The sequence below is a fragment of the Carassius gibelio genome, chromosome B25, assembly GCF_023724105.1.
Source record: "Carassius gibelio isolate Cgi1373 ecotype wild population from Czech Republic chromosome B25, carGib1.2-hapl.c, whole genome shotgun sequence".
NCBI lineage: Eukaryota > Metazoa > Chordata > Actinopteri > Cypriniformes > Cyprinidae > Carassius > Carassius gibelio.
The window spans coordinates 6,052,277-6,069,587 of NC_068420.1; the positions used below are offsets into that span (position 1 = coordinate 6,052,277).

General features: G+C 34.4%; 1 protein-coding gene across 1 annotated transcript; it reads right to left on the reverse strand.

The window, feature by feature from the left end:
- Nucleotides 1-3,987: 3,987 nt before the first annotated feature.
- Nucleotides 3,988-16,012, reverse strand: appl2 (adaptor protein, phosphotyrosine interaction, PH domain and leucine zipper containing 2; the record flags this gene model as incomplete). The annotated part of the gene is given in 19 exon segments (XM_052597732.1): nucleotides 3,988-4,074; nucleotides 4,143-4,179; nucleotides 4,272-4,446; nucleotides 5,381-5,436; nucleotides 5,610-5,759; nucleotides 5,862-5,956; nucleotides 6,854-6,910; nucleotides 7,045-7,087; nucleotides 9,597-9,785; nucleotides 9,876-10,028; nucleotides 10,104-10,186; nucleotides 11,616-11,762; nucleotides 11,849-11,907; nucleotides 12,007-12,048; nucleotides 13,036-13,123; nucleotides 13,435-13,506; nucleotides 13,591-13,650; nucleotides 14,828-14,926; nucleotides 15,880-16,012. Coding segments are annotated over 19 exon segments (1,749 nt in total), but the record flags the coding sequence as incomplete, so codon positions are not given.
- Between the last annotated feature and the right edge of the window lie 1,299 nt (nucleotides 16,013-17,311).

Sequence of the window (17,311 nt, forward strand, 5' to 3'; positions counted from 1 at the left end):
GCATGTGTGTGTGTATATATGCATGCGTGTTTGTGTGTGTGCGTGTATGTGTACGCATGTGCTTGTGTGTGTGTGTGTATGTATGCGTGTGTATGTATGTGTATGTATCTGTGTTTATGTATATGTTTATGTAAGTGTGTGTGTGTGTATTTATGTGTGTATGCGTGTGTGTCTATGTATGTATATGTTTAAGTATGTGTTTATGTGTGTGTGTACGCATGTGTATGTGTGTGTGTATGTATGTGTATGCATGTGTGTGTCTGTGTATGCATGTGTGTGTACGCATGTGTGTATGTGTATGTGCGTGTGTGTATGTGTATGCATGTGTGTGTATGTATATGTTTGTGTGTGTATGCGTGTGTGTCTATGTATGTATATGTTTATGTATGTGTACGCATGTGTATGTATGCGTGTGTGTGTGTGCGTGTGTATCTGTGTATTGTATGTGTATGCGTGTGTGTCTATGTATATGTGTGTATGTATATGTGTCTGTGTCTATGTATCTGTGTGTATGTATGTGTCTGTGTATGCATGTGTGTGTATATGTATCTGTGTCTATGTATATATATGTATGCGTGTGTGTCTGTGTATGCATGTGTGTGTGTATATATGCATGCGTGTTTGTGTGTGTGCGTGTATGTATGCGTGTGTGTGTGTGTGTATGTATGCGTGTGTATGTATGTGTATGTTTGTGTATGTATCTGTGTTTATGTATATGTTTATGTAAGTGTGTGTGTGTGTATGCATGTATCTGTATGCATGTGTGTCTATGTATGTATATGTTTAAGTATGTGTTTATGTGTGTGTGTACGCATGTGTATGTGTGTGTGTATGTATGTGTATGCATGTGTGTGTCTGTGTATGCATGTGTGTGTACGCATGTGTGTATGTGTATGTGCGTGTGTGCATGTGTGTGTATGTATCTGTGTGTATGCATGTGTATGTATGTATATGTGTGCGTGTGTATCTATGTGTGTATGTATCTGTGTGTGTGTGCGTGTGTATCTGTGTGTATGTATCTGTGCGTGTATGTATGTATGTATATGTGTGTATTTATCTGTGTGTATATTTATCTGTGTGTATGCGTGTGTGTCTATGTATGTGTATCTGTGTGTATGTATGTGTCTGTGTATGCATGTGTGTGTATATGTATCTGTGTCTATGTATATGTATGTGTGTGTGTATATATGCATGCGTTTGTGTGTGTGCGTGTGTGTATGCGTGTGTATGTATGTGCGTGTGTGTATGTATGCATGCGTGTGTGTGTGTGTGTGTGCGTGTGTATGTTTGTGTATGTATCTGTGTTTATGTATGTATATGTTTATGTAAGTGTGTGTGTGTGTGTATTTATGTGTGTATGCGTGTGTGTCTATGTATGTATATGTTTATGTGTGTGTGTGTGTGTGTTTGTGTGTGTATGCATGCGTGTGTGTGTGTGAGTATGTTTGTGTATGTATATGTATGTATATGTTTATGTAAGTGTGTATGCATGTGTGTGTATGTATGTATATGTTTAAGTATGTGTTTATGTGTGTGTGTGTACGCATATGTGTGTGTCTGTGTATGCGTGTGTGTCTGTGTATGCATGTGTGTGTATGTATATGTTTGTGTGTGTATGCGTGTGTGTCTGTGTATGCATGTGTGTGTGTATATATGCATGCGTGTTTGTTTGTGTGTGTGTGTGTATGTATGCGTGTGTATGTATGTGTATGTTTGTGTATGTATCTGTGTTTATGTATATGTTTATGTAAGTGTGTGTGTGTGTATTTATGTGTGTATGCGTGTGTGTCTATGTATGTATATGTGTATGCATGTATCTGTATGCATGTGTGTCTATGTATATGTTTAAGTATGTGTTTATGTGTGTGTGTATGTATGTGTATGCATGTGTGTGTATGCATGTGTGTGTATGTGTATGTGCGTGTGTGTATGTGTATGCATGTGTGTGTATGTATATGTTTATGTATGTGTACGCATGTGTATGTATGCGTGTGTGTGTGTGCGTGTGTATCTGTGTATTGTATGTGTATGCGTGTGTGTGTATGTATATGTGTCTGTGTCTATGTATCTGTGTGTATGTATGTGTCTGTGTATGCATGTGTGTGTGTATATGTATCTGTGTCTATGTATATATATGTATGCGTGTGTGTCTGTGTATGCATGTGTGTGTGTATATATGCATGCGTGTTTGTGTGTGTGCGTGTATGTGTACGCATGTGCGTGTGTGTGTGTGTGTATGTATGCGTGTGTATGTATGTGTATGTTTGTGTATGTATCTGTGTTTATGTATATGTTTATGTAAGTGTGTGTGTGTGTATTTATGTGTGTATGCGTGTGTGTCTATGTATGTATATGTTTAAGTATGTGTTTATGTGTGTGTGTACGCATGTGTATGTGTGTGTGTATGTATGTGTATGCATGTGTGTGTCTGTGTATGCATGTGTGTGTACGCATGTGTGTATGTGTATGTGCGTGTGTGTATGTGTATGCATGTGTGTGTATGTATATGTTTGTGTGTGTATGCGTGTGTGTCTATGTATGTATATGTTTATGTATGTGTACGCATGTGTATGTATGCGTGTGTGTGTGTGCGTGTGTATCTGTGTATTGTATGTGTATGCGTGTGTGTCTATGTATATGTGTGTATGTATATGTGTCTGTGTCTATGTATCTGTGTGTATGTATGTGTCTGTGTATGCATGTGTGTGTATATGTATCTGTGTCTATGTATATATATGTATGCGTGTGTGTCTGTGTATGCATGTGTGTGTGTATATATGCATGCGTGTTTGTGTGTGTGCGTGTATGTGTACGCATGTGTGTGTGTGTGTGTGTGTATGTATGCGTGTGTGTGTGTGTGTATGTATGCGTGTGTATGTATGTGTATGTTTGTGTATGTATCTGTGTTTATGTATATGTTTATGTAAGTGTGTGTGTGTGTATGCATGTATCTGTATGCATGTGTGTCTATGTATGTATATGTTTAAGTATGTGTTTATGTGTGTGTGTACGCATGTGTATGTGTGTGTGTATGTATGTGTATGCATGTGTGTGTCTGTGTATGCATGTGTGTGTACGCATGTGTGTATGTGTATGTGCGTGTGTGCATGTGTGTGTATGTATCTGTGTGTATGCATGTGTATGTATGTATATGTGTGTGTATATGTATGTGTGTGTATGTATGTGCGTCTGTGTGTATGCGTGTGTGTTTATGTATGTATATGTTTGTATGCGTATGCAGGTGTGTGTATATGTGCATGTGCGTCTGTGTATGCATGCATGTGTGTCTATGTATGTATGTATGTGCGTGTTTGTGTATATATAAATGTGTATGTATGAGTGTATATGTGAATGTGTATATGTATGTATACATACCCACACATATATATACACATGATTCATTACACATAAACAGTCTTAACATTATCTATGGCACATAAAAGAAAATAATTTGAGAAACATCTCAATCATACAATGAAAGTAATCAGTAACCAAAACAGCTTTGTAATAAATCGGCACTAGTGTGATATTTCTCTTGCTGCTAGTGTGATGTATATAAATGAGATATGATAAACTCATACTGGGGCATTTTTTGCACCAATATCTTCAATTTTATGGCATTGTTACAGTTGATGTCCTGCATCATATTTGTCAACAGTTTAAAGTGTAAGATGATATTTTTCATTACTAATTAAGTAAACGTTAAACTGCATCCATAGTACACACACATCTAACGGACATTAAATTGGTGTGAATTATGTTTGGAATGGTATATTTTAATCAGATATTGTGGTTTTACCTTCTTTGCCTCAGAGATCTCCTTCCCCAGGTTTATAGTGTAACAAATCTAAGAAGAAACAGCAAAAGGTCATGTGTTAATCTGATATTAAATGTGTTACAGTTCATGGTCTGCAGACGGACCTTCTCTCCTTCAGTGTTGCTCTCAAACACGAACACGCTGAAGGAGGCCTGATCCTCGCCTCCGTTGCTCCAGTCGCTCCCCTGCAGGACAAAGCCCATCAGCCTGCTGTTCTCCTGATGGGCGGCAAACTGAGTCACCTCCTTCAGCTGGAACTGACAAACACACACAACTGAGATGCTTCCGCTGTCCATGTCTGGCTTAATAAAACATCAACACTTACACTGATCTTGGTGACTTGTGTCTGTGGATCGATCAGTCTGTAGGCAGACACAGAAACACTTTTGAGCATCCTGTATGAATGTTAATATGTGAAACAGCGTCTAGTTCAGAGGTGAGACGGCATGCGCACCTGATGCAGCTGCTGGTGACCATCAGGTGGGATTCGGTGGTTTTGAAGATGTTGTGAATCGCACGAGCGGCGAGAACCTGCCTCATGGCTTCATAGATCACTTCCTGTGTGTGACCGGCCCGAACGGCCATCGAACCCAAGAACCGCACGGCAAACACCTGCTGCAGGAGCGAATCTGGGATATGTCACAGGAAATAACAATAAACCTTTTGCAAACAGAAAAGCCTATTTAAGGAAAGTAATGTTTAATAATGACATTTAATAAGTGCATTTTCATACTGTGATTATGATATATGTATATTCGTGCTGTTAAACGATTAATCGCAACCGAAATAAAAGATTAAAAAAGTTTTTGTTTGCATAATATGTGTGTGTTCTGTGTATATTTATTATGCATATATAAACACACATTATATATTTTGACAATATTTACATGCATATATAATTATATTTATATTATATAATAAATATATTTGACATAATATTCTAATATATTCTTAAATATTTTAAGACAATTATAAGTATACAGTGTGTATATATATTTATATATTAGACTAAAATATTCTTCATTTTTTATTAGTCATTAGTTTTAAAGTTTTTTTATTTTTTTTTCATAGTAATTTTCAATATAATCATTTATATATAGTATTTTTAATATAGAAAATGTATAAAAATAGTAAACATAAATTATTTACAATATTTTGTATACTGCTACCGTTACTCAATGCTCATATTATTATTTTTAAATATTTAAACGTATAATTTAAAAAAGTACTTATATAAAATATAATACGTGATCATTTCATTGACCAAACTTTACTGAAACCATGGATCAATTAATAGACAGACAGATGCCATAATGTAACAGTACATATAAAAAAAGTATAATATAAATTAATTATACATTAAGTGGTTTAATCAAATTAATTGATAATAAAATTATTTATACATATATTTTAATAGTAAGTTATATATACTATATATTGTGCCTTTATTTAATTTGAAAGCATAATAAGGAACCAATTTTACATTATTAGCAGAATATTTTTGGTATTTTCATACAAAGTAGTGCTCTTTTTTGTTTGCTAGTTAAAATGGGCTCGTCTCACCGTGTGTGTCTGAAGCGTCGTCATCATCCTCCGTCTCACCGAAGGGGTTTGTGCGTCTGACAGAAAACAAGCAGTTAAAACTGAGCAGACACAGTAAAACTATAAACACACTGTAAAACACACAAACACGGCCCATAAAACCATAAATCTACATAAACACTTTATAAAAAAAAGGGCAGACTGTTTGTCATAAGCTCTCCATGTGTTCAGGTGGTTTTTGACCTCTGACCTCGCTCCAGCTCGGTTCTGGTCCAGGAACTCGGACGCAGGCAGCACAATGTCAAACTGGATCGGTGTTCCTGGGACGATCAGATCTTCAGGCTCCAGGGTCGTCGGGGGTTTCTGAGGCTCTCTAGAGCTCCCAGCACCTGGTTTCGCTCTACAGAACAGGATTTTACATCAAATCGTTTAGAAAGATCTATTAAAAGAGTTGAATAAGCTAGGAGTGCACGAGTGTTCAGTCTTCATGAAATGTTCGTACCGGTCGGGGTTAGGAGAACCCTCTGCTCTCTTCTCAAAGCTGGTGATGGGGGTCACGGCCTGGAGGGCCGTCTGATGCAGCCTGATCGCCACGGCCTGAAAACAACACACACACACACACACACATTCACTCAGTGCTCACATTAGGTGTACAAAATATTTAATACAAAAATTTATTAAAAATAAAGAATAAATAAAGTATAATAAATACAAAATTTAATACAGTTAAAATCGTTTTGCCATTCATTAAAAAAAATATATAATTATTATTTGTAAGTTTATATACCATGCAGTTGCTAGGTAAAACATTTTTTTAAAGTGTGAGTGTATACTTAAATATACATATACATATACATATATACATATATATATATATATATATATATACACACACACACACACACACACACACACACACACACACACACACACAAATTGTATGAATTATTTTTTGGTATCTTAATTTTCACAGCGTATATATTTTAATAGTGTGTGTGTGTGTGTGTGTGTATAAATAAATAAATATAAAATTAAATTCAAATAATACATTATGTATCTGATTATTACAAATATATTTTCTTAAAAATATAAAATAAGGAAATATATAAAAATGCAAAAATATACATATGTATATAAAATGTATAAAGAATTTTTTTATATGTGTATATATTAATAAATATATAAAAAGAAAATGAGTTTCTAATTCTCAGCCTAATTTAGCGAAACAATGCCATATATATATTTATGCATATATATACAAAAATATATATAAAATATGCAACAGAAATTTGTGTGTAATATTTTGTTTACATATGTGTAGCCTAAATTTAATTAAAAATACATTCTAAATTATTAGCAGCATCCTAAAAACTGGAAGACACATCATTTCTAAATCATTCACATTATGTATTGGATTATAACATCTTTACTGCTAGCCGATCTGTTTACCATGGTATAATTGCTATAATCTGGTTTGGCAACTGACAGACATACCTCAGGATTGTCAGTTAGATAAATTTGTCTGGAAATGTTGTTGAGGGTGCAGATCCACTGAGGAGAAAGACAAAAGAAGTGTACAGAAGGAATGGACATTTATAACACATGTATTTTTAATCGATCTGTAATGAAGAGAGTTGGTTTAAGAGTGTATTTTGTAAAGCATCTTTACTGAAGCCTGTAAATACCTCTTCATATTCCTTCTTACTCTCAGCCTGAAGAATCAGAGACCTGGAAACAGAGAGAGAGAGAGAGAGAGATGGCTGCTGTGTGTTACCTCAGGAACTGAACTGGTCAGTGTGAACGGCAGGAGTAATGAGCAGATCACAGCCCTGTTTAATCAATCAGCAGGAAACTGATTCTGAGATGTGTACATTACTTCAGCACCATCAGACATCATTTTGGACTTATCTAACCTAACGGCTGGATTTAAACTTAAAGCTTGTTTTACTTTTTTTGTATGTTATCTGCCGTTATATGAGTGAGCGAATTACAATTCTAAATCGAAAGACACATATTCTAATGATATAGTGATGTTAACTATTTGGCAGATACTTGTTCAGTGTTTATGTTTATGTTATTTATGTCTTTATCCAAGAAATCTGGATATCGATATTTTATTCTGATACTTATCTTGAAATTTATTCAGGTTTAATTTGGAGAATTTAAAAATGCATTGTTAATTCTTGCCATTTTATTAAATTTTATTTCACAAAATGCAGCCAGTCTAGTCGTTGAATCAAATATGATATATTATGTTTACTATTACTTAAGGTCTTTGCACACGGAGTCCGAAATTTTTGTATGCGTTTTTTCAGGGGTAGGGGGGTTATACAGGTGCGAAAATGCAGAAAATCGAGCAATTCCACACACTATGCCAGCTTGCAAAAAATATCTCCCTGACATTTTATTAAAAGCAAAATATGATCGTTAAAATGTACAAAACTTTTCATTTAATTTTTTTTTTTAAACCAATTTTTTTATATATGTAGTATATATAATCTGAAATATTGTTTTTAAAAAAGTTGTAAAAAAAGAAAAAAAAAGTAATATAGTTGTAAAAAGTTCAATTGAATATCTCATTTGATTTCCCCAGATCATCTACAAAATCATTCACTGTAGCAGCCTGGGAACTTTATGAGCTGACAGATAAAGCCTGGATTTAGACCACGAACACACACTCAGACTAGGGCTGTCAACGAATATTCTATATTCAAATATATATTCGAATAGGTTTTAAAAAACGAATTTCGAAGGTGAAAATTAATATTCGTATAAAAAAAATGTGGAAAAAAGGCCCGCGGTAGTAGAGGCGTGGTTGTCTGCTTTGCGGGTGGGCGTGCTGGCACGCCTGAGGGTTCAGGGACAGGTGAGGTAAAATTGTTGACCCGTGAGATAAAGTTGTATGCAAGCTATTCAAGATACCGTTAGCATACCATTAGACCACTAGCAACATGAGGTCACTTCTCAAAAATGTGCACCCAAATGAGCATGGCACAATGTGTGGAACTCCAGCTAAACCGTCACGTCTTGTCACTTAAAGGTGCTGTAGGGAACTTTTGTAAAAATATATTTTTTACATATTTGTTAAACCTGTCATTATGTCCTGACAGTAGAATATGAGACAGATAATCTGTGAAAAAAAATCAAGCTCCTCTGGCTCCTCCCAGTGCTCCTATTGCCATTTGCAGAAAGTCATCCGCTCCCGGTAAGAAACAACCAATCAGAGCTGCGGTCCGTAACTTTGTTTGTGTTGAAAATGTAGAAAAATGTATATAATAAGCGAGTACACCATGAATCCATTTTCCAAACCGTGTTTTTAGCCTGTCCTAAATCACTAGGGTACACCTATAATAAGTGTTTATATTCGGACTATTTTAGATTGCTTCGGGGGTACCGCGGTGGAGTAACCCAGTACCTTTGTGATTCTTCATAGACATAAACAGTGAGAAGTAGTTCCGGCTACGATGTTCTTCCGCAAGACGCAAGCAGTTCTGTTTATTAACCGCTAGAGCGTCAAAAGTTATCTACTGCAGCTTTAACATTACTTTGCATCGCCCGCCACAAGCGCTTTGTCTGGAACACGACAAGAGGCCATAACGGATAAATTTATTTCGTTCATGTGTAAGGACATGAGACCGATCAGTGCCGTGGATGGGGCATGCTTCGGGGAGTTCTGTCAAGCAATGGATCCGAGGTTTGATTATTTATCGTTTCATCTCAAGGAAAAGTTCCATGTTTACCACAGCACAGCTCGCTCAGTTCTAGATGCTGTAAAGCTTCAATTCATATTAATAATATTTGTTTCAATCACTGAATAAAGCCTGCTATATTTGGGAAAGAATTCGCAACCTTAAATCGCTTGCACAAAACTCTTGATCAGCTCTGAAAATTTGTTTGCTTATTTAAACCGTTTTGCGCAGAGAACGTGAGGGTGAGAGAGCGTGAGGTCTGCAGTCTTGACCATTAATTGATTTCCTTGTTTTTGTGTAGGTAATACGTTGTCAAATATGTTTAAACTTAAATAGACTACCTATACAAGTAGTTATGTATCTTTGTATTATTTTGTCCTGTCAATGACCTAACATGCGCCACCAGATGTGTCGAATAGTTCAAATATTTTTTAGAGGGAATATTCGAACGTCGTTTTTGAGCAATTTTGACAGCCCTAACTCAGACACACACAAAGTCACACACACACACACTCAGACACAAACACACACACAGACCGTCTCCGTACGTTTTGCCGTTGGGTGCAGTGATCTGGAAGCAGTAGCGGCGGTCCTCACACTCGATGGCCATGACAGAACTGTTGTCCAGATCCAGGACCATCCCACCTGCCACCGCGCCCCGCGGCTGACACATCAGATTACCGCCCTGCGTGAAGAAGAACAAGCGGTCCCACGCCGTGGTCACCAGACCCGTCTTACTGCAGGACACAGAGACCTTCCTCAGCATGTTAAACTAGACACGTCACCGGCCGCTTTCATCAACCCCACAGACACCTACTGATACATACTTCCTGATGTTGAGGTAACCAGCTTTCTGGATGAGGCCGCGATTCACAGGGACCTGATCGTGATCCGGCATGTAGACGGTGTCATCCACGGACAGGAGCTCTCTCTGAGACGAACGCATGACCTCTGCTTCCACCTCTAACTGAGACTCAATACTGTCCCACAGACAGACACAGCAGTCAGTCACAGCCAGTCAGTGACCAATCACACAAATCAGTCCGCTCCTTTACCTCTGATTCATGCTGGAAACTGAGCTTAGAAAACCGTCCATCTTCTTCGACACCAGCTCCATCCCCTTCTTAAAGAAATTAATCTGTGGAAAAAGCAAACAGGATATGAGATGATTCGGCTATATTGAGAATAATGCACACAAATAACACTTATTTTGAAGCAAAAAGTGCTGCACACATAAGAAACACAAACTTGAATGATTTATTGCTTTTAAAAAGCAGCTGTAAAAATATAAACATTAAAATAAATAACTGAATTCATATTTATATTACTAATGTCTAAAATAAAAAAGCATTTTTTTTGTTTTTATATATATATATATATATATATATATATATATATATATATATATATATATATATATATATATATATATATATATATATATATATATGCTTTTATTTTATTATTGTCTACTTAGAATTTAATACATTAAATGCACAACAGTGTGTTAAAAATAACTGATATTATTCAAATAAATAGAAATATTAATCTAAAAAGCAAACAAAATACTGTATTAAATTTTCTTTAAATAATACAATAATTTTCTTTTTCAAAATAAAATAATAATATATTTGTCTATTTGGTTTTTTTGATGTTACAGAAATAACTGATTTCATATTTATAAAAAAAAATCATATTAATTTAACCGATACCAAGCAAATAAAACAGCGTTTTTGAAATGTGAAATTTTAATAAGCAATATAAATAACATACTGTTTTTTGTTTTAATTGTACAAGTTTATTTTGACTTTTTTTTTTTTCTAATTAACAATTTTATTATTAGAAATACGATTTGTTTTTAAATTTGTCATCTTGGATTTAAATAATTAAAAAGCAACCAGTATTAAAGAAATAACTATATTAATTACTAATATTAATTAATATTAATACTGACATAAATAACACTATTAAAAACACCAAGCATGAAACATGAAACAATATGAAACATCTTCAAATATTTTTTTCATTCATCTACGTAGAATGTACATGGCTGTTAAAAATTTTACAAAATATTTTTTTCAATATATGTGACCCTGGAGCACAAAAACAAGTCTTAAGTCACTTGGCAATAGCCAAAAATACATTGTGAATAGGTCAAAATTATTGTTTTTCTTTTATGCCAAAAATCATTAGGATATTAAGTAAAGATCATGTTCCATGAAGATATTTTGTACATTTCCTATCGTACATATATCAAAACATTATTTTTGATTAATAATATGCACTGCTAAGAATTCATTTGGACAGCTTTAAAGGCGATTTTCTCAATTGTTTTGCTCCCTCAGATTCCAGATTTTCAATAATAATGTCAGATCCTAATAAACCATACATCAATAGAAATCTTATTTATTCAGTTTTCAGATGATGTATAAATCTCAGATTCGAAAAATTTACACTTAATATTGTTATTGATGAACGCTTTTGAGAATCTGAACTATTTCTTCATCCAACCCAGCGCTAGACTCCTAGTATGAATTGATAGCGAGGTCTAGTTGATCACGTCAGACCTGAGCGTGTGTGTATCCCAGCATGGGCTCCAGCATGGCCACTCTCTTCCTGTACTGCAGCGCGTTCAGAGCACAATAATACTGCATCGCCGCCTGATGCTGCTTCCTGCGGCAATACGCCACCTCTCTCACCACCTCGGCTTTTATCTGTCCACACACACACACATTTAACTGCTCCACACTGGATTCTACTTAATGACATTCATATAACACATCAGCCAATCCATACTTACCTTCTCATTCTCTCTCTTTTTAGGTAAACGACTATATTTCACCATGGCAGCTTCATGCTCTGAAGAGACAGAGACAGACAGAAAAAGTGGAATTCATTTAGCATTGAAATATCTTTGCTTATTTTATTCGTTATTAAGAGACATTATTAAGCTCATACCATCGCTGGCGATGCCGAATATCTCCTTCAACGTGCTGATCTCTGAAAACAAACACGTCACAGCTCTTTAAAATCTACTTGACATTATTTTAAGATCTGATTACCTGACACTGGGATCATATAACAGGGTATTCACTTAAAAAAATACAAATAAAAGGCCTTAAAAGAAAAAAAAGACAGGTTCAAGAGTCTTAAAGGTACAGTAACACAAGCACTTAAACAGAGATTGTGAGAAACGCTCACAAAATTATAAACACTGATAGAGATTTGAGTCATTTGATATTAATAAATATTAATATTCATCTAAAAGATACAAAAAAACAGCATTACTGTTTAAATAAGTGATATGAATAATACAATAATATTATGATTTTTTTGTCTTAGAATTTAATGATCAAAGACATCAACGTTCAAGAAATAAATCAATTGATTGAAATATAATTAACAATATTAATATGAATTAAAAAAACAAACAGACAAATATATTTACAATAACATAAATACTATTTTTATTTTTATTAAAAAGTCATTTATCATTCAATTTGTCTGCTTGAAATGTAATCATGTTTAAGAAACAGCTGAATAAATATATAGATAAAAATACACATTATTCTAAAAACACAAGCTAATTAAATTGTATTTTTAAAAAATATTATTATTATCATTTTGGCTTATTATTTTGACACTTTAGAAAAATCCGTAAAAATACATATCTAAACAGTCTGTAAAAAAAAGAATCAAATAAAAAATGGATGTAAGAGTCTTGAAGGCGCAGTAACACAAACATTAAACATCAGAGAGATGGTGAAAGAAATGTTAATTAAATTACTAAAGAAACACTGAAATTAAAAGTATGAGTAATTTAAAAATATATAAATATATTTTTTTATATATACATTTATTTAAAATTATTATAAAATATTTTATAAATACATAAAACAAAAATACATTCTATAAATGAACGAATAATAAAGTAAAAAAAGAATTTAAAAAAATGAAAGAACACAATCTTTAAAGTGAGTGTTGTACCTGTAAGGTCCTTCTCTCTGAATTGCACCATGGGAAACACCATCTTGTCTGCAATCTGAGACGCCAGTTCAACGTGCAGAGAGTTCAGCTAGAGAGAAATTATTAATATTGTAATAATTATCTTATTTAAATATTTATAAGCTACCAGTGTGTTGTGTGTGGACTATACAAGAAAATGAAATCATTACACTGTTAATTTTTGCAGCTTTGATCAAGATAATATTAAAAAGTCTGCAGTTGAAGGTTATGTGATCTTGCTGAAGGTCATATGATCAGGTGATCTTGCCATCTTGGCAAACATCAAACAACCTGCATGAGAGAACCAACCCAGAACACCTGCCACACGACTGATGGCCCTGCGCGCTCACACACACACACACTCTGCAGGTGTCTTCTCACCTCTTCCACGCTTTTGGCGAAGTGCTGTAAAGTGTTGATCACCTCTTCATCGCCCTTTGCCAGAGCAAAATTCTGCGGCCACAAAGCATCAAGTCAGATTGATCAGTAACACATCAGATATTCAGACATTGATGACTGCTAATGCACCTGCTTTACCTGTTTCTCATAATCCAAGAGCTGCTTAGAAAGCTGTTCTGTCGCCAGAGCCATTTCATTCTGCAGAAAACGAGTCAGATGTACAATCAGAGTCTTATACTAACACACACAGATCTGAAATCTGAAGATATACACTGCGGGAACTTTGTGTGCAAATGTTTTTATTATTTATTCATTTATATTTGTCGAACAGAAAATGATTAAATGAAATCTGAACATAAATGTAAACCCAAAAATCTAGTTAAAAATCTAAATATACAGATATAAATCTATCAAATGTGTTAATAATATATAATCAATGTTTAGAACTATTCACAATTTACATTAAAATATTCAGAATTATAAATATCAATTCAGATTACATCTTAAACGTTTAAATATTTAGGATTTATAACTTTTTATATACTGATAGTTTATATTTACACATTCACAGTTATATCTATATTTTCAGAATTTCTATTCAGAATTATATTATATTTTCAGATTTTTATATTGAGCTATTACTACATACACAAATTTACATTTCTATTTTTAGACTTAGAACTACATATTCAGATTTACATTTATATTCAGATCTAAATCAGTGTATATTCAGGTTTTGTATCTATATATTTAAGATTTACATTTTTATATTCCAAGAAAAAAATGACATTCAAATTTAGAAACAGAATTTAAAAACATATATTAAGTTTTTATAGAATTATTTTGCTGTATATTCAGATTTGCATCTACATATTTAAGATTTACATTAATATATTCAGAGTTATAATTACATGTTCAGATTAAATAAATATTCAAATTTATAGTTTAATATTTAGAAATAAAACTTCATATTCAGGATTTTAAAATACCTTTTTATATTTCATATAATTATTTCCTGTGTATTTAAATTTAAAGTCACAGTTTATTAATTCAACATTCATCATGTGCCATATATTATGATGTATAACAGAATATTCAGTTGAAAATAATTTAGGGGCAGGACCTGAGTTTGTCCGTAAGGATTTGATTGGATAGTAAATGTTATGCTGTGATACTATTGGTTATTATTTTCCACACCCCTCTGGCCTTGCTGACATCATCAGAAAACAAAATGTTTTTCATCAGACTAAAAGACCTTGAAGTATATCTTTAAAATAACACGCACTGATGATTCATGCACAATAAACTGAACATTAATTTTAAAATACAGTCAGCTGAAGTCGATGTGTGTATGTGCGTGTGTGTGTGTGTATACCTGTGCTCCAAACACTCTTTGCATAGACTGGAGCAGCTGGTTTGTGTAGTTAGTGAGCGTGCCTGCATCCTCTTCAAACACACTGAGCAAGGACCGCGTCTGCAAACACAGGACGCATACAGTTCTTCATATTCACACAGTGTCAAATGCACTAAGTGAACCCAATAAGCATTTGTGCAGCATGAAGCATGCTGGGTGTATCAACAGGTGTGTTCTGTCAGGGATCAGGACAGACTTTTGGGTGTGTTTCCAGTGCAAACAAAGCGAGTGACGGGGCGGACACCATCTGTGGGTTCATAATATCCAGCACAGAGCATTATGGGATATGACTCAGAAACATCAAGTAAATCATTATTTCACTGACGATATCTCAAGTATGTGGGAGAGGCTTTCACGCTTTTGCATGCAAATTAGCCCTAATCATGACTTTTGCAAAGGCAGCAGTAATGAAAACCGGTTGTGTCAGTTGCTAATCTGATGCTGAATATCCCTTGGTGTCGTTTCTGACCTGACGTTTTTGATTTGATTCTCATATTTGATACTAATAATGTTTGAGGATCAGACTTGTGTGGGTTGGACCACTTAAAAAACATCTCACTCCTCCCATACAGGCCCCTTCATTTACAACTCCGCTGCTAGCAACACATTTGCAACTTTAAAACGTCTAAGATGAAAATAAGACGCGCGTTTGTAGCGTCAGATGCACGTACGTTTGACGCGCATCTCTCATGTTTATAAACATATGATTAACATTCGTGCAGGATGCTTCTCGTCTATGGCGCTTATGTGAGAATAAAAGGCTTTAAAAATGAACCACACATACAATTAGATTAACTAAACGAGCTGAGGTGATTTTCCGCCTAACAGTGCACCTAAATTTAATCTAAAACTATGCTTTGTTTTGATTAGCTGGCACATAAACGCTGCGCCCAGCGACATACTATACGCGGGTCTCGACAACCGAATAATATGGTTTGCAACGCTTAACACACAAAGGCAAAGTGTTATGAGTACTAACGCATTGAACAAAGGTCCAGTAAACGGATTTTTACCTGCGGACTGTCTTGCAAGGCCTCCTCGAGTAATAATTTGTGGTGTACGGCCGGCATCTTTCGCGTCGGAGACGGTGGGAACGGAATAAAGGGATGAGGAATACATTTCCCAGCATGCTGCTGGCCGGATACGATCCGGAACTGCTTTGGTTGCATGCTGGAAAATGAAGTCCTATTTTAGTGGAATTGAATCTACTGCAAAAAATACACACAAATATAGCGCCATAAATAGTAATTAAAAAAGTATTTTGTCATGGGTACCTCACATCATATGTAATATTTAAAAAGGGAAGACAAACTGATTTTTTTCTTCCATTTGGAGTCGGAAAGCTTGCTAACTTCTATCCAACAGTACCCTCTGCTGGACTACACTGGAATATTGTCTCCCTTTCATAGTTTTAAGGTCAATTCGTAGATAGATTGATTTAATTTATCTTATATAGTAAATATTTGTATATATATATATATATATATATATATATTTATAGACAATATATTTATAGACATATTTTTATACGAGACATATAGAAACAATATTGAGCATAATTTAATGCATCAGTTAAAAATTGTAAATGTTTTCATGATCCGTTTAGTTTTCATTTGAGATTATTGCATAATTCTCCATTCACAATAAGCCTAGTGAACGTCACTACAAAGAGGAACTCCTATTTTGTCCACTGTCTTGTGTTTACATCTCTGTATCATGTACAGTCCTTGAAACTCAGAAACCAACATCTGTGTGTGTCCTCCCTTTGTCAGACCCAAATGATATCTAACTATATTTCTGAAAAACAGAGATAGACTGACAGACAGATAAACAGGCAGATGAAAAGATTTGAAGAGGCCTTACTTTCTTCAGAGTCCTTGTGTTGATGTCAGTGAGTGTCTCTGTTTGAGTTTCTCTTCAGGGCTGAGCGGTTTAATGGATAAAACAGAGATGAATTTCAGCAGAAAAAAAGACCCAGTTTATTACCCAGAAATAAAAGAGCGCTTGTGTGTGGGGACGGTTGTTTTTGGCATGACACTTGATGACTTTCTGCTTTTGATATGTCATTTTTTCAGGGTTTCTGTAGTATTCAGGTCAGGTTTTATGAGCTGAACAGACTTACCCTTAAGCACTGCCGCGGTTTTCAGTGGCAGCTGAAACTGTACCGCCTTTGATATTTTTGTCATATTGTATTTTGCATTATTTCTAATATAATAATAAAAAAAAAATTTCACTTGAAAAAATATTTAGCATTGTCACCATATGAAACTGCCTCACACAAAAACATCAAGCAATTTTGTACATTTGTACAAAAAATGTGATATCTTAATAATTATTTTAAAAAAGTCTAAATTTGTATTGTTTAAAATAATATTTGTACTATGTTTTATTAAATATTTAGTAATTTGTATCCATTTTATGAATAAATGTTTATAATTTCTTGCT